This window comes from Nyctereutes procyonoides, unplaced genomic scaffold (assembly GCF_905146905.1).
Source record: "Nyctereutes procyonoides isolate TBG_1078 unplaced genomic scaffold, NYPRO_anot_genome, whole genome shotgun sequence".
Lineage (NCBI taxonomy): Eukaryota > Metazoa > Chordata > Mammalia > Carnivora > Canidae > Nyctereutes > Nyctereutes procyonoides.
Genome location: NW_026575160.1, coordinates 10,787,016 through 10,808,969, shown reverse-complemented (window position 1 = coordinate 10,808,969; position 21,954 = coordinate 10,787,016). Strand labels below are relative to the sequence as shown.

At 38.7% G+C, this 21,954-nt stretch overlaps 1 protein-coding gene across 2 annotated transcripts in view; it reads left to right on the top strand.

Annotated features, from left to right (window-relative positions):
* IGF2BP3 (insulin like growth factor 2 mRNA binding protein 3) overlaps positions 1 to 21,954 on the top strand; it is a 147,610-nt gene that overhangs the window by 80,895 nt on the left and 44,761 nt on the right. The window contains exon 1 of one of the 2 annotated variants that reach the window (XM_055314537.1): positions 19,128 to 19,176. The exons of the other annotated variant lie outside the window; for it this stretch is intronic. Within the exon in view, the coding sequence (XP_055170512.1) occupies positions 19,153 to 19,176 (24 nt within the window). The 5' untranslated portion in view covers positions 19,128 to 19,152. Of the gene's footprint in view, positions 1 to 19,127; positions 19,177 to 21,954 lie in introns of those variants that run through there. 2 annotated transcript variants of the gene reach the window in all.

Sequence of the window (21,954 nt, the reverse complement as noted above, 5' to 3'; positions counted from 1 at the left end):
GACTAGCTGGTTGTATCCACACAGTGAACATCTCTTGGTTGGAGATGTTTTCAGCTCTATGATAGCGTTTTTGTTTTTAAAGATTTTTATTTATTTATTTATTTATTTATTTATTTATTTATTTATTTATTTATTTATTTATTTGAGAGAGCGCATCAGTGGTGGCGGAGAGGCAGACTCCCCACTGAACAGGAAGCCTACGTGGGGCTCGATCCCAAGACCCCAAGATCATGGCCTGAGCTGAATGCAGACACTTAGCTGACTGAGCCACTCAGGTGCCCCAACTCTTTAACAGATTAAAAATAATCCCACTGGATTTTGGGAAGGGGTGGAGAAGGTAGGCATAAAAAATAGAATGTAGGGATGCCTGGCTGGCTTATAGTGTGTGGTTCTTGATCACGGGGTCATGAGTTCAAGCCACATGTTGAGTGTAGAGATTACTTAATAAATTAAAAAAAAATTAAGAAAAATGTGTTGTCCCAGGTCAGTGAATTTAATTGAAGTACAGATCAGTTCACTGAAGTTTTTTTTTTTTTTTTAAAGGATGTGTCTGTTTTTGGGGTTTTTTTTGTGGGAATAAATTGAAATCTTGTTAGAAAGCTATGTTGGGTTCTTCATTAGTGGGTTGTGCTTTAGAGAGATTCTTTGCAGGTATTTTATCTTTGGTTACTTGTTTTAAGTAGTTCAGGTGTTTTTGGTTAGACCTTCTCATAGTGTTTCTTCAAATTTAACTTCATGTTTTGGGAGAAACCTCTTTTTCTCTTTATTTATTTTTTTTTAATTTTTATTTTTTTTATTTACGATAGTCATACAGAGAGAGAAAGAGGCAGAGACACAGGCAGAGGGAGAAGCAGGCTCCATGCACCGGGAGCCCGACGTGGGATTCGATCCCGGGTCTCCAGGATCGTGCCCTGGGCCAAAGGCAGGCGCCAAACCGCTGCGCCACCCAGGGATCCCTCTTTTTCTCTTTTAAAGAAAAACTTCAGGCCTTAGTGTTGAATAAATGAGTCACAAAGAACTCAGAAACATCATTGAGTGATGCTCTTTATGGCTGTTATTGAGCAGGCTGTGCCCCCAGATGCCAGCCTCATTAGGATGGATTAATGCTAAGCCCTCCTGAGTTTACACCCATCATTACCTTCACATTCTCCTTTCTCAGCAAATCTGATGCCCGTCAACTCTGAGCATGTTCTCTTTAGTTCTAGTATTCCAGTATTGTTGAATAGGACCTGAAGTTGCCCAGCTGAACAAGTACTTCTCATTTCAAATAATCTTCCTGATTTCTTTTCCATAAAAAATATGACTTAATCATGTTAGTTCCTTGCTTAACTAAACATGGGCAAGTATTTCATCAGACACAGTTTTGTTTCTGTATGCTAGGAAATTCACCCTGACTTGCTGTTAAATTAATGTTTGTTTAATAAGAGGACCTTTGCTCATATGCTTCCCTCTGCTAGGAGAGACGGAGCTTTGTAGTACATGATAGAGCCTTTCTGCTTGCAAGAGTTTATTTTCTGCTGACTGGGTTCAGCTTGGTGTGTTGTTTCTTACGAGTTTAAAGGATCACCTCAACCTTACAGTAGAGAGTTTTAACTTTTTTTTTTTTAAGATTTATTTATTTATGAGAGAGAGAGAGAGAGAGAGGAGGCAGAGACACAGGAGGAGGGAGAAGCAGGCTTCATGCCGGGAGCCCGACGCGGGACTCGATCGCAGGACTCCAGGATCGCGCACTGGGCCAAAGGCAGGCGCTAAGCCGCTGAGTCACCCAGGGATCCCCTAGAGTTTTAACTTTACCACTAACTTCATACTAACTTTTTGATAAAACAAAAAAATTTTTTTAAAGATTTTATTTATTTATTCATGAGAGACAGAGAGGCGAGACACAGGCAGAGGGAGAAACAGGCCCCATGCAGGGATCCCGATCCAGGACTTGATCCTGTGACTCCAGGATCACACCCTGGGCTGAAGGCAGGCACTAAACCACTAAGCCACCCAGGGATCCCCCATACTAACTTTTTTAAACCTGAATTTCCCCTGGCTTTATTTTTCCTCATAGAAATTAAAAAAAAAAAAAATCCTGTGTTGATTGTCTTTTCTAAGTTGCTTCCTTCTTTGGGAAAGTAGTTAATAGTCATGCAGGTTTTTTGGTACCTAAAAGACCTTGGTGTGTAGACTAGATAGATCGTTCCCTCCTTTTAGAAAATGAGACTCTCAGTAAGCCTAAATAGTTCTTAAAATCAAATACATCCAAAAAATTGTGGTACGCACACATGTGTAAGATTCATTGTTAGTCATTTTACCAAAAATTCATGAAAGCATGTATGAATTTGTGTACCAGTTGAAGTAACCCTGTGGCCTATCAAGGATCAGTGGTGGGAAATCCAAGGTTGCCATTCCTCCTTCCTTGCCCAGCAGGGGGACTCTAGTAGAGAAACTCTTTTTCCACTGAGCTTAGATTAAGCCTTAGAATCCTTCTTATACAAAGCTCCAAAATAATCACAACCAATTGTGTGCAGCTGGGATGTAAGAACATTATTATTTGTCTCTTAGGGTAAATGATATTTTAAAAACCTATCCATTTTAACTCATATAAGTCTCTATTTAGGTCTGCTCCCTTGATAATATCTGCTACTTTGTAACAGGTACAGATTCTCCTGTGTGAAGACAGCACATTTAGGGAATATTTGTTTATCTGATATGTACTTGTCCAGATCATTCATCTGTCCCTCCTCTGTTCTACATTTCTGACCCCTCCCAGCTTGTTTCCCTCCCAAGGGATGTGGTTTCTGAATCTCTGAGAGAGTAGTGCTTATTGCAGTGTAGGACCATTCCTCTAGCATGTGTTCAGTGGTGGAGAGATTACATGCTCACATTCCCTGGACATGAGACTTTGATTACAGTTGAACTGGCTTTTAGGCATTAAGAATATTAAAGTATTACTGATTTACTTGTTAAAAGATATATATGTGGAGGCTCCTAAGAATGAGGTGTCAGCCTTCTTTTTTTTTTTTTTTTTTTTTTTAATAATTTTTTTTTAATTTTTATTTATTTATGATAGTCACAGAGAGAGAGAGAGGCGCAGAGACATAGGCAGAGGGAGAAGCAGGCTCCATGCACCGGGAGCCCGATGTGGGATTCGATCCTGGGTCTCCAGGATCGCGCCCTGGGCCAAAGGCAGGCGCCAAACCGCTGCGCCACCCAGGGATCCCCAGGTGTCAGCCTTCTTAACTGTGCTGTTTGGTGGTAACATGAAGAATGAGTCAGAGTGATTAGTGGTAAAGTGATAGGCATAGAGTTTCTGCAGGGGAAGGGCTCTTCTGGAAGACCACATGGGCAGAGGACGTGCTGAGATTGGATGATAGCAAGTTCTTCATTCTGGAAGCTGAAGTAGGTTAACTCTAAGCAAGGTGATGAGACCTCTTGAATGTCCTAAGGTACTGAGGTATCAAGTTATCCTCAGTATGAACTCCTAAGAAATTGACCACTGGCCATCTTAAAACAAGAAGAAACTATAAGGAGTTATAATTTTTAAAAATTTTTAATTGTAATTTTTACTTTTTGAAAAAATGAGTATGATTGACACATAATGTTACAGGTATATACATTTTAATTTTTTTTTAAAGATTTTATTTATTCATGAGAGACACAGGGAGAGAGGCAGAGATACAGGCAAAGGGAGAAGCAGTCTCCCTGTGGGGAGGCTGATGTAGAGCTTGATCCTAGGACCTGGGATCCAGGATCATGCCCTGAGTCGAAGGCAGACGCTCAGCCACTGAGCGACCCAGTTGCCCCTACACGTTTTAATTTTTACATGTTGATTTCTTTTTCCTACAATGAACCCCTCCCCACCGAATAATACCTGTCATGCTATCATCCAGAGGTAACATCATTTATAGTTGTATATTTTGTCAATCTGTATATATAGTGTGAGCTAGTTAAGTGTCTTTGGATTTTTCCTCCAAAATGGTTTTCCATTTGTGGTAGCACCACTTACTGAATTAGCTATTTCTTGAACTGAGCCTTTGTGTAATCTGGGACTCTTAAAAGTTTGCTAAAAGTGTGTTGCCTTTTCTCATGTGAGTCTTAGCCAACCTTTGTGATTTTTTTTTTTTTAACCTGGTCACTGAGTTAGTAGGGACTACTTGGTCCTGCTTTCTTGGCCACATCTGCCATACTGTGGGCAGTATTGGCCATCCATTTGCCACCAAGCAGGAATTTTGAATGTAGAGAAGAGCAATCTCTTTTTGGTATATCCCCTCCTCAAATAAATTCTGAACCCAAATACCTTGTCCTTGTATTTTTGTGAGGCTAGCTAAGCTGGTTAGGGTAGCAGATGGCATCAGTGTATGTTTTAATCTGAGAGCACTATATATTTTTCTTTACTAATTAATTAAAAATATCTTTATTTTATCATGAGAGTCACAGAGAGAGAGGCAGAGACCTAGGCAGAGAGACAAAATAGGCTCCATGCAGGAATCCTGATGTGGGACTTGATCCCGGGATCATGATCTGAGCCAAAGGCATACACTCAACCATTGAGCCACACAGATGCCCTTTTTTCTTTTTTTAAAAGCTTTATTTAGGGGATCCCTGGGTGACTCAGCAGTTTGGCGCCTGCCTTTGGCCCAGGGCGCGATCCTGGAGTCCTAGGATCAAGTCCCACGTCGGGCTCCCGGCATGAAGCCTGCTTCTCCCTCTGCCTGTGTCTCTGCCCCTCTCTCTCTCTCTCTCTCGAATAAATAAATAAAAGCTTTAAAATAAAATAAAAGCTTTATTTATTTGAGAGAGTGAGTGTGTGTGGGGGGCTGGGGGCGCAAGGGGCAGGAGCAGAAGCAGAGACAGGAAGAGGGAGAGAGAATCCCAAGCAGACTCCCTACTTGAGGGAGGAGCCTGACGCAGGGATACAGGGCTTGATCCCAAGACCTGCACATCATGACCAGAGCTGAAATCAAGAGTCAGAGATGCTGAATTGACTGAGCCACCCAGGTGCCTCTGAGGGTACTGTATTTTATGCTATGGTATTGTGGAATGGCATTAATGAGATTTACTGGGTTCAATTTTTAGCTTTGTTTTCAAATGCTTAGCAATGAATGTACTTGTTTCTTGAACTAAATGCATTTGCCAGTAAGGGCTAGAAGTAGTGGTTAATGAAAATCCACATAGAAACAGTAATATTCCTTCACCTTGTGCAAGTTCTTACTCATCTTGGTTTTATTCTTCCTTCTGTATGTTACAGTTTATTCAACAAGAGTATGTATCGGGCTTGTCTACAGACAACTAATAGTGTTTGTTATTTTATTTCTACCCAGTGTGTGTGTGTGTAAAATCATTTGGATGAAGCATTTCTCAGGTTTTTTGCCTGGTTTAATGATACTTAATTCTTCTTGGTAGGGATGGGAGGATGGGGAGCAAAGAGAGAGAATCATAAGGGGCTTGATCTCTCAACCCTGAGATCATGACCTGAGCTGAAGTTAAGAGTTGGACAACTGTTCCACTGGCTGAGCCACCCAGGAGCCCCTCCTGATACTTGATTCTAAGGAAGTAATCTGTAGTTCCTTAGTCATTGTTAACACGTTCTCAATTCTGTGTTTTGTTTGGGGCTCAGTTCTGCAGAAGAACATGGGCTCCTAGTAATTGGTCAGAATGTCTAAGTCTCTTTAAAAGCCTGTCACAGCTATCATAGCTGTCCTTGCAGCCCCTGACAAAGTGAGTGTTACGGAGTGGGTGAAGCTGTTTCAATAGCCACAAAAATGAGATTAAAGAAAGGCAAAGACAAACCCAAGGTGATTAGTCTTCTTTCCAAAACTGAGTCTTGCGTACTGCATAATTATGGTCTTGGCATCTGTTTGCTGTATACATTGCCCACGAAAAAGGAGGGAAGGAGATAAGGGTGGTGGTGTACTTACACATTCAGTATTTAGTTCTAGCATTTGAGGGATTTCATTCCTTTGCAAGAATGGGGATGTCCTAGGGGGGTTGCCTGCTACCCAGATCTTCCAAGTAACTCTACCTGGTAGAGGTGTAGTGGTTTACTCAAATCTAGTGATATTCTTTGCTTGCCTTTGACTCAATTTCTTCATCTGTATCCTTTATGTGTTGGTCAAAGGATAGGTAGGTCAGCTCTTATTCATTTGGTATTTTGGTTTTGAACTGCTTTCTGCTTTTTTTCAGAACTCTGATTAAAGGAATGACCTAAAATGCGCCTTCTTCCCCATTTTAAATAATATAGATTCATTGGATAAAAGAAAGTAAATGGCAAAAAAAGTCTTGGTATAGCCTCATTTCTATGCAGGTGTGTGTGTGTGTGTGTATATATATATATATATATATAAATTGAATTAGCATATTGGAATGTGAACTTTTAGGATGTTTGCAGTTAGAAGACTTTTGTATAAATTTTGTACTTCTTTATACTTAGTCTTAGCCAGTTTTATCTGCAAAAATTGGTAATATTATTTCAATTGACATGTTTACCTGACTTTGACCAGTAGTAAAACACTGCGTGCGTACTGACCATTTGTCTTTGGCTGTAAGTTCTGTTTCTGGCCTCTTTAACAGTGTATGTCTGATAATACTTTTCACGCTTACTAGGTAAACAGTATAATGTGGAAAATAAAGATTTATCATCTAATTTCTTTTTCCTCCTACGTGGACCTACAGTTCTATGAAATAGTACTGATTCTCTTGCATGTAATTTCCTGCATTTGTTTTTCCCCTCTTAAACCTTAGAACCTTTTCTTGTGTCAAACATTGGTAGTAATTCTCATTTCGTACTGATTTATAACAACTTAACCTGTATTAGCTCTTTTCTTTCTTAATAGCTTTATTTTATGATAAACTAAGTTACACATTTTTATTTTTTTTATTTATTCATGAGAGAGACAGAGAGAGGTAGAGACATAGGCAGAGGGAGAAGCAGGGTCCCTGCAGGGAGACTGATGTAGGACTCAATCCCAGAACCCTGGAATCACCACCTGAGCCAAAGGCAGATGCTCAACCACTGAACCACCCATTTTTAAAGCATACAATTTTTTTTAAAAGATTTTATTTATTTATTAGAGAAAGAGCAGGAGGAGGGGAAGAGAGAAGAATACTCCCCACTGAGCAGGGAGCTAGACTGGGGAGCTCAATCTTGGGACTGTGGGATCATGACCTGAGCCAAAGGCAGACACTTAACCCACTGACCCACCCACGCATCCCATAAAGCATACAATTTAAGTTTTTTTTTTTTAAGATTTTATTTATTTATTCATGAGAGAAACACACACACACACACACACAAAGAGGCAGAGACACAGGCAGAGGGAGAAGCAGGCTCCATGGAGGGAGCCCGATGTGGGACTTGATCCTGGGCCGAAGGTAGGCACTAAACCACTGAGCCACTCAGGGATCCCCACAATTTAAGTTTTGATGTAAGTATGTACCTGTGAAACAATCATCACAATAAAAAAATGAGCTTAACTGTTGCCTAAAAGTTTCCTTATGCCCAGTTGTAGTGCCTCCCATTCTTCCTCTCAAGGACCTACAGCTCTGCTTTCTGTCACTATAAATTAGTTTGCATTTTCTAGAGTTTTAATAAGAGTCCTGTGTATACTTTAGGTCTGGCTTTTTGAGTCAGCATAATTACTTGGAGATCTACCCATACTGTGTGAATCAGTAGCTCAGGCCTTTTTATAACTAAGTTAGGATTCCATTGTGTGGCTATACTATATCTGTCCGTTGATGGACATTTTGATCATTATAAATGTGCTGTGAGCATTTATGTGTAGGTGTCGGAATGGATGTGTATTTTTTGGGACACACTTGGACTTTGGGAGTCGGTATGAAGATTATTTTAAGCTGAAGACATTTGAGATTCAACAGATTTAGAAAAGAGCCTAAAGAAAGCTTCCCTTATCTGACTGAGGGCAGAAACTTCTGGAGATTGATATAAATTATTTTCTGGAAGAGTCCTACTGGCCTGAAAAAAGACAGAGACAACAATTCTCTCCTTTATAAGTGAACATTATCACAAACCTTGCTCCCACTGGTTCGAACTATGAAGTTTTTTCTCATCCTCCTTTTATTCTCTAGTTAGTTAGGCATGCTGATCCCTATCTTTAGTTAGAGAACTATTTCTTTTGTGTTTCCACATGGGTCTATGAATAAACTTTGTAAATTTTTTCCTGTTAATCTGCCTGTTCTTTAAATTCACAGGCTCCCCAATCACGGAACCTAAGTTGATAGAGGAAAAAAGTTTTTTTTCTCTCAACACTTGTATTTCTCTTGGATGAATTCTAGGGGTGGCATAACTGGGTCATAAGATTAGGTATATGAATTCTAGGGGTGGCATAACTGGGTCATAAGATTAGGTTTGGGGGATCCCTCGGTGGCGCAGCGGTTTGGCACCTGCCTTTGGCCCAGGGCGCGTTCCTGGAGACCCGGGATCGAATCCCACATCGGGCTCCCGGTGCATGGAGCCTGCTTCTCCCTCTGCCTATGTCTCTGTGTCTCTCTCTCTCTCTCTCTCTGTGACTATCATAAATAAATAAAAATTAAAAAAAACATTTAAAAAAAAAAAAAGATTAGGTTTGGAAACTACCAAACCATTTTCCAAAGTCCTACCATTTTATGCTCAACCAGCAAGTTTTGAGAATTTTAGTCCTAAAGTGTACAGGTCAGAGCTTTTTAGTATATTCATTGAGTTGTGGAACATCACTGTATAATTTTAGGGCATTTTCATCACCCCCAAATCAACCCTGTACCCTTTAAGACTTACTTCCTTTTCACACCTCTCACGAGTCCCTGGCCACCACTACTCTGTTTTGTGTCTCTGGATTTGCCTTTTCTGGATATTTCAGATACACAGAGGTATACAATATGCAGCTTTTTGTGACTGGCTTCTTCCACTTATTATAATTAAGTGTTCATGTTGTGACATGTATTGATGCTTTGTCGTTGTTGTTTTTGGTTTTTTGCTTTTTTGTTTTGTTTTTTTTTGAGTAGGCTCCACACCCAACATAGGCTTAAACTCAGGATCCTGAAATCAAGAGTTGAATGCTCTCCCAACAGAGCCAGCCAGGTGCCCACTTCATTTTTTTTTTTAAGTAAACTTTTAATTTTAGAATAGTTGGTAGTGTTACAGAAAAATTAAAAAGGTGGTACAGAAAGTTCCCATATACCCCACAGCCAATCTCCCGTTACTAACATCTTACATTAGTATGTTATATTTGTCACAGTTAATGAACCAACATTGTTGGATCCTAGTTTATAATAAACTAAAGTTCATACTCCATTCACGTTTTCTTAGTTTTTACCTAATGTTATTCATCTGTTTCTGGATCCCATCCAGGATACCAACATTATATTTAGTGGTCATGCCTCCTCAGCGTTCTCTTGGCTGTGATAGTTTATTTAGGCTTTCCTTATATTTGATGACCTTGGCAGTTTTGAGGAGTATTGATGGGTATTTTGCAAAAAGTCTCCAAGGGGTTTATCTGAAGCTTTTCTCATGATTAGACTGGATTTATGGGTTCTGGGTGGGGAGGCCACAGAGGAAAATGCCATTCCTATTACTTCATATCAAGAGTATATACTATCAACATGACTTAGCACTGTTGATATTAAGCTTGATCACCTGGATAAAATAGTGTATGTTAGATTGTTTCACTGTAAAGCTTCTCCTCTACCTGCCTCCTTCCCCAATCCTCTTTCCAGACCATACTTATTGAAAAGAAGTCACTGTGTATATAGTCCACACATAAGGAATGGGGAGTTAGGTTCTACTTCCTTGAGGGCAAGAATATCTAATAAAAATGATTTGGAATTCTTCTACATGAACATTTATTCTCCCTCGTTCATTTATTCACTCAAATATGTCATTTTATATCTTGGGTTATAATCCAATATTAATTCATTGTGTTAATACTGTTTTAGCTTTTGCTGCTGGGAACTTTCACCTGGTTGCTGTCTCCCTGTGGTACTCTAACCACAGTGTATGTGTGCGTTTCTGTTTGAGAACTTTTTTACTGTCTGGCAGCACAAGTTGTTCCACAATCACCTTGGGTATTCTTGCTTTAGTCCTAGAATCAGCTGTCTCTCTAGCTGTGCTTCTTTATATTGGAGAATGGTACTAGAAACCAAGATCTGGGCAGTAGTTATGACCATTGCCACTGGGATGTCATTGCTTCTGGGTTCTGAGAGCTGATAGCAAGGAAATAAATATATATGCATACTGACCTGTGTATATACACATCTATAAATATATCTCTGTGTAATTATATCAAACTAGATAACACTGATACTTCATTCTTTTTTTATTGTTAAATAACATTCCATTGGGTAGCTCTAACATTTTCTTGGTTCATCAGCTGATGGACTTTTGGATGGTTTCCACTTTTCAAATACTGTGAATAATGCTGCTATGAACATTTGTATACAAGTTTTTGTGTGGGCCTATGCTGTCCGTTTCCTTGATAGGGACCTATGGTAACCTTATGTTTAATGTTTTTAGGAACTGCCAAACTGTTTTCCAAAGTGACTGCATCATTAAACATTCCCACTAGCTACTAATAAGGGCTCCAATTTATCTACATTTTCACCCTCCTTATTTTAGCCATTCTAAAGAATAAGAGTTATCTCATTGTGGATCTCTAAATTTTTTTATTACTTAAGAAAATTTTTTTTAAGATTTTATTTACTTGAGAGAGAGAGCTCACACACACACACACACACACACACACACACACACACAATGGGGGAGGGGCAGAGGGAGAAGGAGAAACAGGACCTGAAGGCAGACGCTTAACTGACTGAGCTACCCACCCCTCTCCTTGTGGTTTTAACTTCCATTTCCCTAATTATTAAAAGTGTTGAACATTTTTTTCATGTAGTTGCTGTTCATAGATTTTTTTTTGGTAGTGTTCTATTTAAGTCTTTTGAACATTTAGGGCATGTGGATAGCTCAGTCGGTTGAGCTTCTGACTCTTGATCCCCGTCAGGGTCATGGGTTTGAGCACCATGCCAGGCCCTGCACCCATCAAGAAGCCTGCTTGAGATTCTCTCCCTTTCCTTTGGCCTCTCTCCCCACATTCATGCACACATTCTCTCTCTCTCTTAAATGAACATTTAAAAATTTATTTTCTTACTGAGTTTTGAGACTTGAGATGCAAGCTTTTTATCAGATACATGCTTTGCAAATAATTGCTTCCAGTCTTCTCATTTGCAAGTTTCTCATTTTCTTATAAGTGTCTTTTAAAGAATATTGGAGGTAATTTTCATTTTCTTACTGATTTGTGTGAACTATGACTTATTCTTCAGTCATATTAGATCTTTAACTTCAGGGGCAGCCCCGGTGGCGCAGCGGTTTAGCACCGCCTGCAGCCCAGGGTGTGATCCTGGAGACCCTGGATCGAGTCCCATGTCAGGCTCTTTGTATGATGCCTGCTTCTCCCTCTGCCTGTGTATCTGCCTCTCTCTGTGTGTGTCTATCATGAATAAATAAATAAAATCTTTAAAAAAAAAAAAGGTCTTTAACTTCAAAAAAAAGTTTCAAAATTTTTTTAAAAAAAGATTTTATTTATTTACTCGTGAGAGACACACAGAAGCAGAGACATAGGCAGAGGGAGAAGCAGGCTCCCTGCAAGGAGCCCAATGCGAGACTCAATTCCAAGGCCCTGGGGATCATGACCTGAGCCGAAGTCAGACGCTCAACCTCTGAGCCATGCAGGTGCCCCAAATGTTTCAAAAATTTAAAGCTTTCTAAAATGGGTAGTTTTGAGCATCAATAAATATACAGAGACTAGTATAATGAATCACCCCATGACCCTTATCACTTAACTTGAACAATTATCAGTTTATGGCCTATCTCATTTCCTCTATACACTACCCCTCCAACTTTAGATCCAAATAAGTTCTATACTTTGCAGTTGGTTGATTTCTCTTAAGCTTTTTTTTTTTAAAGCTTGTTTTTATTTTTAAAGTAATCTCTACACCCAACATGGGTCTCAGACTCACAATTCCAAGGTTGAGTCGCATGCTTCTATAGACTGAGCCAGCCAGGCACCCCACTCTTAAGCCTCTTAATCTTCGATTCTTTAATTTTTTTTAAAATTTATTTATAATAGTCACAGAGAGAGAGAGAGAGAGAGAGGCAGAGACACAGGCAGAGGGAGAAGCAGGCTCCATGCACCGGGAGCCTGACGTGGGATTCGATCCCGGGTCTCCAGGATCGCGCCCTGGGCCAAAGGTAGGCACCAAACCGCTGCGCCACCCAGGGATCCCGTTAATCTTTGATTCTTATGCCATTTTGTTACCTTGCTGTATGTTGAAGAAACTGGATCGTTTTTGCCCTGTCACAATAGATTAGTTGATTTTTACCTTTGTAGTTTTTAGCTTTGTTTCTCAGTCCTCTATATTCCTGTGAATTGATGGTTAAGCCTAGAGCAGGGATCTTCACTGTAGCTGCATGTTAGAACCACCTGGGGAGTTTCAGAAAAAATTTTAATGTCCAGGCTATATTTCAGACTAATTAAATTATAACTCCAGTGTTAGGGCCCAGGCTTAAGTATTTTAAGCTCTCCAAGTGATTCTGCTGTGTTGCCAAGGTGGAGACCACAAAAGGCTTGGCCGTATGCAGATTTTCTATACTCCTCCCTTCTCTTTAAGCAAGAATAATTCATAGGTGGTAGTACAGACGTCTGTCAGGAAGCACGTATTTGGTTTCCTTTTTGTAATTTAGCTTCCATGGTTTTTGAGAAATCCATTATTTTATGAAAGGCAAAAAGGGTGATTTTTCAATTTTATTCTTTTATTTATTGAAACACTTTTATAAAGAGAAACTTCTGCAGAGATACTATGTGGTTACTGTGAGATTAATTCCTACAAGAAAGGCAGTGTTTGATTCTATTTACCAGTCTCAGTTCTCCAGCGGTAACGGATACTTTTAAATATTTGAGTTTATATACTTAATACTTAAATACTTAAATTTATAATATTAATTTGTGTCTCAGTTTATTTTTGTTAGCTTTACTGATGATAGTTTGTCTCATTTTTAGCTGGTAGGAGCTCGTTCAGGTTGACTTCTGAATTCTTTTGCCAGTATACTCGCATTAAGAAAGCAAAGAGGCTAGCTAGCATGTAAATGACACCAACATGAACTAAAAAGTTCTCCTTTTTGTAAACAAAATACATGCCACTTGTATAAAAAGCCAAACAGAAAGTCAAAGTGAAAATTACTACTGACTAGGAGGTTTAGTGAAGAATTTTCTGAACATTCTTTATTTTTTGTATACACACTATGCATGGGTAGTTATTGACATACATGGAATGATAACGTGTGCTGTTTTGCAGGACTTAGTACATACCAGGTGTGTTGTAGAGAGCTGTTCATGGCCATTCTTTTTGAAGGCTGTATAATTTGAAAATACAAATTTTTTTTGGTTGGTATATAGATTGTTTTCCAGTTTCTCATTCTTAAAAAAAGTGCCCCCCCTTTTGTTGTGACTTCATTGAGATAATCACACACCTTACAATTGGTCTGTTTAAAATGTACAAGTCATTGGTTTTTAGTATATTCACAGATCTGGCAACTGTCACCACAGTTAATTTTAGAATATTTTTATCACATCAGAAAGAAATCGTGTACCCTTTAGCTACCTCCTCTTATCCCCCACCTACCCCTTAGCCTTAAACAACCGCTAATCTTTTTGTCTATACAGATTTGTCTATTCCAGACATTTCCTTAAAATACAATCATTATAGTCTTTGTGTCTAGCCTTTTTCACTTAGCAAAATGTTTTCAAGCATCTCTGTGTTGTAGAATGTATCAGTATGTTTTCCTTTCTGTTGTCAAATTATAGTCCATTGTGTGGATACACCACCTTTTGTTTCCCGTTCATCTGTTGAAGGACATGTTGGTTGTTTCCACTGTTTTTGCGTATTGTGAATAATGCTGCTGTGAACATTCCTGTATGGTTTTATGGTGTGAACAGGTTTTCATTTCTCTTAGGAGTATTTGTAGTAGTATAGTTGTTGAGTTGCAAAGAAACTACTCACAGTTTTAAGGACCTGCCACACTGTTTTCTAGAGTGGGCTGTACCACTCTAGAATTGACACTCCTAACAGCAGTATGTAAGAGCTCTAGTTTCTCCACATCCTTTCTCAGTTATCTTTGTGAGTATAGCCATCCTAGGGATTTAAAGTAATAGATCGTTGTGGTTTCGGTTTGCATTTACCCGATGACTAATGATGATGCCAAGCATCCTTTCATGTGCTTTTGGTAATTTGCATATCTTCTTTAGGAAAAGTCTATTCAGGTTCTCTGCACATTTTTATTTTTTAATTTGTATTCTGGTTAACATACAATGTAATGTTAGTTTCAGGTGTACATATAGTGATTCCATAATTCCATGCATGCCTCATCAGCCAGTGCTCATTACAAGCACACTCCTTAATCCTCATCACCTATTTCACCCATCCCCCCCAACCACCCTCTACCCAGTTTCTTTTTTTTAAAGATTTTTTTATTTGAGAGAGAGACAGAGAGAGAGAGCGTGTGCAAGTGTGTGCACACAGAGGGGAGGGATTCAGGGAGGAGAAGACAGGGACTTAAGGCGACTCCACGCTGAGCACGGAGGCTGATGTGGGGCTCAAACTCACAACCCTGAGATCACGACCTGCGCCAAAACCAAGAGTTGGATGCTTAACTGACCGTACCATGCAGGTGCCTTTCTCTACCCATTTTTAAATTGAGTTCTTTTGTATTATTGAGTTCTAAGAGTTCTTTATATATTCTTGACATAAGTTACCAGAAATAAGATCTGCATGTTAGCCTGCATGTAAGCATGTAAATCTGTCTGCTTACCTGCCCTAAATTTTACCCTATACCTCCATCAGCGTTCATTGTATGTATGTGAATAATTAGTGTTAAAGACATGTTGATCACAATGATCCTGTACTTAGTGTTTCCACACATGGCTTTGCGTGAAGAAAATGAGTTTATTATGGGCTTCTGAATTTTGATTTTTATATTTGTCTGAGGCGTCACTAATGAGCCATTTGTTTGACTTGTAGCAATTTTAACATAACAATGATATAAACAGTGGTGGGAGGATAATTACTGGGGTGGCAGATGATGCACTCGTGTGAAATAAGTGAGTTTGTGTTTAGCTTAACTTTTGGTCATAAATGAAATTCTGACAGATACATTGCTTGAGTTTTTTTAATTTCAGAAAAGCTGCTAAAAATTATTTGGTTTTTGTTTGTAAAATATAAGAATATTATTTTTAAAGATTATATTTATTTATGTGAGAGAGATTGAGTGTGCAAGAGCAACAGTGGGTGGGGGGGGGAGACAGAAGGAGAAGCAGACTTCCCCCTGAAGTAGAGCCCAAAGCAGGGCTCGATCCCGGGACCCCAGGATCATGACCTGAGCTGCAGACAGACACAACTGAATGGCACATGGCAGGATTATGTTAAAATCTGAGGGATAGGATGTGGGTGAAAGCTTGTGCAATAGAATTTTGAAGCAAAAGCAGGACTTAAGAGTTAATGAGTGGTTTTTAAGTTATAGTAAATACATGGCTGGGCTCCAAGTTAGGCCTTGATCTTGAACATATACTACCAGTGATTGAGAACAATGGGTAGTTGTGGGAGAAATCCTGGTTTGCCCTGTAGACCACCCCACTGGACCAATGAATGAGGAAATTCCAAGAACATATGTATGGGCACCTTTTATCAATAGCTTGGCAGTATTGTGATTGTCACTTCACTGTTCAAAGCAATTAAGGAAATCAATGTCTGTCATAGGAAACAAACAGCAGCGGAGAGAAGGAATCTACTTGACTTTTGTTCCCCTTCTCTTTTGTCTCTTCCAACACTGTGTCTTAGCAGGGTATAGCTCAGTTATAATGAGTTGGTGTGGTAAGCATCTTTTCTTTTCTCTGCCCAAAAAATTCATGCATTTGCTCTTCCCTTAGTTCATTTGTTTCTCTAGAACTCCTCAAGTGAGAACCTTAAGAATAGAAGGGGAGAACCCTATTTTCTTGGCATTCCTTTTTTTTTTAAAACAATCTAAAGGCCAGTATAATCCAGTTTGATGCTTTCATTTTTTTTCTTGATTGTAAAATTACATGTTCATTGTACAAAATTTGGAAAGAGAAAAGGAAAGAGGGAAAAAAGTCTTTTCCTCCCCAATGACAATATTGTTAAATGGCTCATAGTTCACTCTGATATGATAGGCATTTTTCAACATGGTGGATTGTGTTTATTTAAGTTTATATCCTGTTATGTCTTAAACATGCTTTTTAAGAAAACTGAGCTATAATTTGTGTACCATAAAATTCATATTTTAAAGCATATAATTCACCATCACCTCTATGTAATTTTTTTTTTTCTTTTTCTATGTAATTTGAACATGTTTCATTATCCCCAAAAGTAACCCCATCGCCACTAATAGTCACTGCTCTTCCAGCCCATAGCAACCACTGTTCTGCTTCGTCTCTATAAATTTGCCTGTTCGGGACACTTCATATAAATGGTATTATATGATATATGGCCTCTTTCACATAAATTTTGAAGGTGCATCCATATTCCTTTTTATGGCCAGACACTATTTCCAGTGTATGATTATACCATGTATTTTTATCCATTCATCACTTCCAGGTATTTTATTAAAAGGTCTCATAGAGCCCGATAGAATAACTAATCCACATCTGAAGGACTAATTCTTAAGGGAAATATTCTCATCAGTACTGATTTTGGAACCAACCTCTTCCTTCTGTTTCAGCTGTTTTTATTTTTCATTTTTAAAATAAACTTCAAATAGGGGTAATGGATAAAATGCCAGCATCTGGGATTGTCTGCTACCACTTTTGGAGGCCACTGTAATCCTGGATATTTTTTACCTCTTTAGATGAGTCACTTTTTAATTAGTGCCTTCATCCGTAATAATGTTAGAATTGTAATTAAGCTTTTGAACTGCTCTCTCTTTTCCGTTAGTAATTTGTAGCTGTTTGGAGTGATAATCCCTACCTTTCTGCTAAAGGAGTAAGTAAGTGAATTATTGAGACTTATGTTTACTTCCAGGATTCCCTAGTCTTCCCATGTTTGGTTGGGGACCTGGGAGCTGAGGCCTGGAAGGAAGACCAGGCAGTCACTTCTCTCTAAGTCTTCTGCTGGGCTCTCCAGGCTCTCTGGTATGTTGGGATAGGCCACAGACAGCTTAGTTTGAGGTTTAGAGGATGCTGTGATTGAGGACGCTGAAGAAAAGACACAAGGTTAATTGCCTGTACTGTGGAAATCCATGTGGCAGTTAAAAAGAATAAGCTAAATTTGTGCTTACCAACATAAATTGGCCACCAAGATGACAGATTGAGAAAAAAAGCAAGATAAGTAATGTTATACTTTAAGGTACTCAAAAATCTGCCTCAGTTTATTCATCTTCAAAATGGGGAAAGTAGTCACGTTGTGAGGAGTAATTGAGAAAGTATATGTAAGATGTTTAGAACAGTAATCAATAAATTTTATGAAAATTAACTCCACAAAATAATCCTCTTCTGTGGGTGGATGTGTGAATATATAAACATCTACACATACTTTACAAAAAACTTGAACTAAAATTGACATAATTATGAAAGTAACCCTGTTCAAGTGTGCGGTTCACTGGGTTTCAGCATATTGACAAGATTGTACAACCATCACTACAAATTCCAGAACATTTTCATCACTCCAGAAAGAATACCCCTACCTGTAAGCAGTCACTCCATTTCTTCCTCCTCCAGCCCCCTGCAACCACTAGTCTGATTTCTGTCTCTCTGGATTTACCTATTCTGATAAATGGAGTTGTATAATAGGTAACTTTTTATGCCTGGCTTATTTTATACTTAGTGTAATGTTTCCAAGATTTATCCACATTATAATGTGCTTCAGTCCTTCTTATGGCTGAATAATGAAGATTCCATTTGTATATATACATACCACATTATCCTTTCAGCAATGGTGAATAATGCTGTTAGGAATATCTGCTGTACAAATATCTCTTTGGGTACCTGTTGTCACTTCTTCTGGGTGTATATCCAGAAGAAATTGTTGGATCATGTGGTAATTCTCTTCTTAATTTTTTTGAGGAACTGCCATATCGTTTTCCATGGAGGATGCACTATTTTTCATTTCTCCCAGCACAATATGAGAATTCTGATTTTTCACATCCTTGCTAAGACCTCTATTATTTTCCTTAAGAAAAAAATTATAGTCATTTAGAGGATATGAAGCAATCTCAGTGTGACTTTCATTTACATTTCCTTAATTACTGATGATGTTGAGCATTTTCATGGGACACATACTTCTAAGAACATTTGGAGAGACCCATCAAACTGACAGTGGTTTCTTTGAGGGTTTGGGGGAAGTAACTGGTTTGGAAATAGGTAAAGGGGACCCTAACTTTATATTATTTGGAGTGTTATACAAATATTGCAGCTAGTAAAATGTAGAACAAGTTAATACTTTCATCTGTTTGAGATATATAGAAATAGAGTATATAGTGCTTGGGACAAGGGCTAGGGTAACCTGTTGACCCTTGGAGATGTTAAAGGTCTTCACCTACTAAAGGCTGATTTTGATCTTCCTGCAAAGAAATGATTGACTGTCTTCAGTCTGTGTCATTATATTTAATTTTAATTGTGTGGGAAAATGAGGCAGCTTAGTTGACCAAGTGGTTAAAAGTATGGACTCTGGAATCTGACAGCTGTGGTTTTAAATCATTTCTCTATCACTTAACTATCCAAGTTGAAACGCTTAACCTTCCCCATGCCATAATTTACACATCTATAAAATGGGATGTTCCTTTATGGGATTGCGTGGAATTAAGTGAATTGAAATAGATAAAATATTTAAGACGGTGCTTCTACTGGAAAGTACCCATAATTCATTACTGAAAGAAGGCCAGCGTAGTTGGAGAGGAGAGCATGGTAATAATAGATGATGAGCAGGTCACACGGGGCCTTCAGGGCACTTGTTAGGGATTTTGGATCCTTTCCCAAACACAGAGGGAAGCTCTTAGAGTTTATCTTAAGTTGTAAGTTGATTAGCTCAGCTTTTAAAAATCAGTCTAGGTTAGCATGGCCTAGTAGAAAGAATATGTGGGCCACTTATGCAATTAAGAATTTTCTGGTAGCCATGTTAAGTAAAAAAAGAAAACAGGTGAAAATGAATTTTATTTTTTTTAAAGATAAGCTTTTTATTTTTATTTATTTTTAAAGATTTATTTATTTATTCATGAGAGAGAGAGAGAGAGAGAGAGAGAGAGAGAGGCGGAGACACAAGGCAGAGGGAGAAGCAGGCTCCATGGAGGGAGCCTGATGTGTGGGACTGTGTATGTGCATGGTAACTTGGACTATTCTCTCTTAGTCACTCTGGTCATGTGATTTTATAAAATCCTATATTATTTTCTCTTCCACATGTTAGAGGATCTAACTTGTGGAAGTTGAGGGGTAGCTAGGAAGTTGTGAGGTTTTGGTCTATGCACCTCTAATGCTGGACCATTCATGTGGGTTGATGGAGACTGAGATGCCTTCTGGGTGTCAGCAGTGATAAAGATGATGTGCCTTGTGGGTTTTCAAATTGGTCTGTTTATCTTGGTCGTATCAAATTGAAATTATTTAACAGACTTCTGTGAGAAAATGGTTTGATTGTTACTCAAGTAATTATGGTGGTAACATTTTAGGGAAATGTTCATTAAGGTGGATATTTCTTTAAATGTTTTTCTATCTGAATTTTGTGCTAGTATTGATTATAAATGCTTTTTGGGGCCTGCAGTATAGAGTTGTTCTTTATTAATATAGCTAGTCTTTTCATAGATGATATAAAAGAATAAAATTGCTGGAATGATTTTTATTCATAAATAGCAAAAAGTGGGTTCCTATTTCTATACAATGTGTTGAGCTGTATTTGAAGGAAGTTCCCTTTATCTCCGCATACTTGGCGCTCCAAAGTTGATTCTGTGGAGGATTTTCTCCTTGTTCTTAAAATGAGGAATAGTCAAAAGTAACTTTTTTTTTCTTTTTTTTCAAAAGTAACTTCTTTCTGGTAATCCCTCCCTAGAGTCTGAGTGTGGTTTTGGTATTTGGAATCTTTATTATTGTGTGGGTGTGTGCATGTATGTATTTTGGTAAAATGTGTGTTAGGGCAAGAGATCATTAAATATCCTACCTTGAATTTTAATTTAACTGGTTTTATAATGCTGTGACTTTATGGTTCTATATCTTTTTCATATGAATTTGATGATAAGTAACTGCTTATATCACTTTGGACTTATAAAGGTACCTGAAATCAGTTTCCTTTGCTCTTAGGACAAAAAGTATTTTGTGGCTTTCTCTCTCTCTCTCTCTCTCTCTCTTAGATTTTACTTATTTGAGAGCGAGAGATAGATTAAGTGTACGTACAGAGTGAGAGGGACAAGCAGGCTCCTGCTGAGCAGGGAACCCAACACAGAACTTGATCCCAGGAACATGGGATCACGACCTCAGCCAAAAGTAGATGCTAACTGACTGAGCCACCCAGGCGCCCCCTCTTGTGGCTTCTTTTTAACTCTTTGGTATTTGTTGTTCCTCACTGAGCTGAGCACATGGTTCTCTGGTAATAAGACTGTGGTCTCTTTCCTTATAGAGAGGCTAGTAGAGCTCTGTGTGGTGGAGGGACATAAAGGTGGGTTGGGGGCATTTCCAGAGGCACTTTAAGAAAAGAGTAGCGGGAAAGATTGTGATATCCAGCAATGTCTCATCATCATCTGAAACACATGAGGCACATAAGGAAGACTTGGAATCTATTATTATATATGTAAGTTACCTTAAGTATAGGAGCCAGTGTAACCATTAGAAATGGATTATTTCTGACACACCTGACAATCACATCACTATGGTTAATAATGACTACTCTAGAGGGAGAATAAAGATCAGTGTGAAGAGATTATAAAATGACAATGCTTTCATTTCTAGGATTAGGTGAGCTCAGGTACTATGGAAACAAGTGTGCTTTACCCAGTCTTCAGGGGGTGACTGGAGCATTAGGTGTGTGGGAAGTATATTGAAGAGAATGGAAGAGGTAGGCAGTACCAGATCATTGATGATCTCCTACACTATGTTGAACTTGTGACAACTTCTATTGGTATTTTGAAGCCACTGAGGAGTAGTAACTTCTAGCAGAATAGCGACAGGGTGGTAGAGTGGAGGTAAGATGTCAATCAGACCCTCAGTTCAGATAGTTCAGAGGTGATGGGACCTCATGGGCAGTGGGTATAAAGAATAAACAGTTGGCAGAAGGTTTATCTGTAGAGCATGAATTACCCATGAATACCCATAGGGGAACTGCTGAACTTTAGCTAGTTTTGTCGGGGGCAGAGGTGGTGGGGGAGGTGGTGCTGCTGTGGCAGAGGAAGTCTGATCATGTGTGAGGACAGTGTTTTTGAGTTATCTTTATTTCGATGTTCTGTGTATGAATAAACCAGCCTATTAGATGGACAAGGGGCATGAAGAAACTTACCTTGATTATGGTGATGGTCTCAGGAGAACGTACATAATGGCAGAACTGAACAAATTTTGTGCAGTTCATTATATTTCAGTAGCTCTTTAAGGCTAGAAAATCCCTAGGCCATTATCAAGTAATACTAATCTTAGTTACTCTTAGGAGCTTCATTGAGATACAGTTCACTCATTTGCAGCGTATGATTCATTGTTTTTTAGTAGAACAGATGTATGCACCATCACCACAGCCAACGTTAGAGCTTTATCATCTCAAAAAGAAGCCTCTTCAGGCACCACCCTCTACAGTCCCACTCACCAGCCCTATGCAACCACTAATTTACTTTGTATTTATAGATTTCGCTTTTCTAGGCATTTCCTACTAATGGAATCACTTAATGTGTGTGTGTTCATTTGTTTGTTGGTGATTGGCGTCTTTGACTCAATAGAACATTTTCAACAT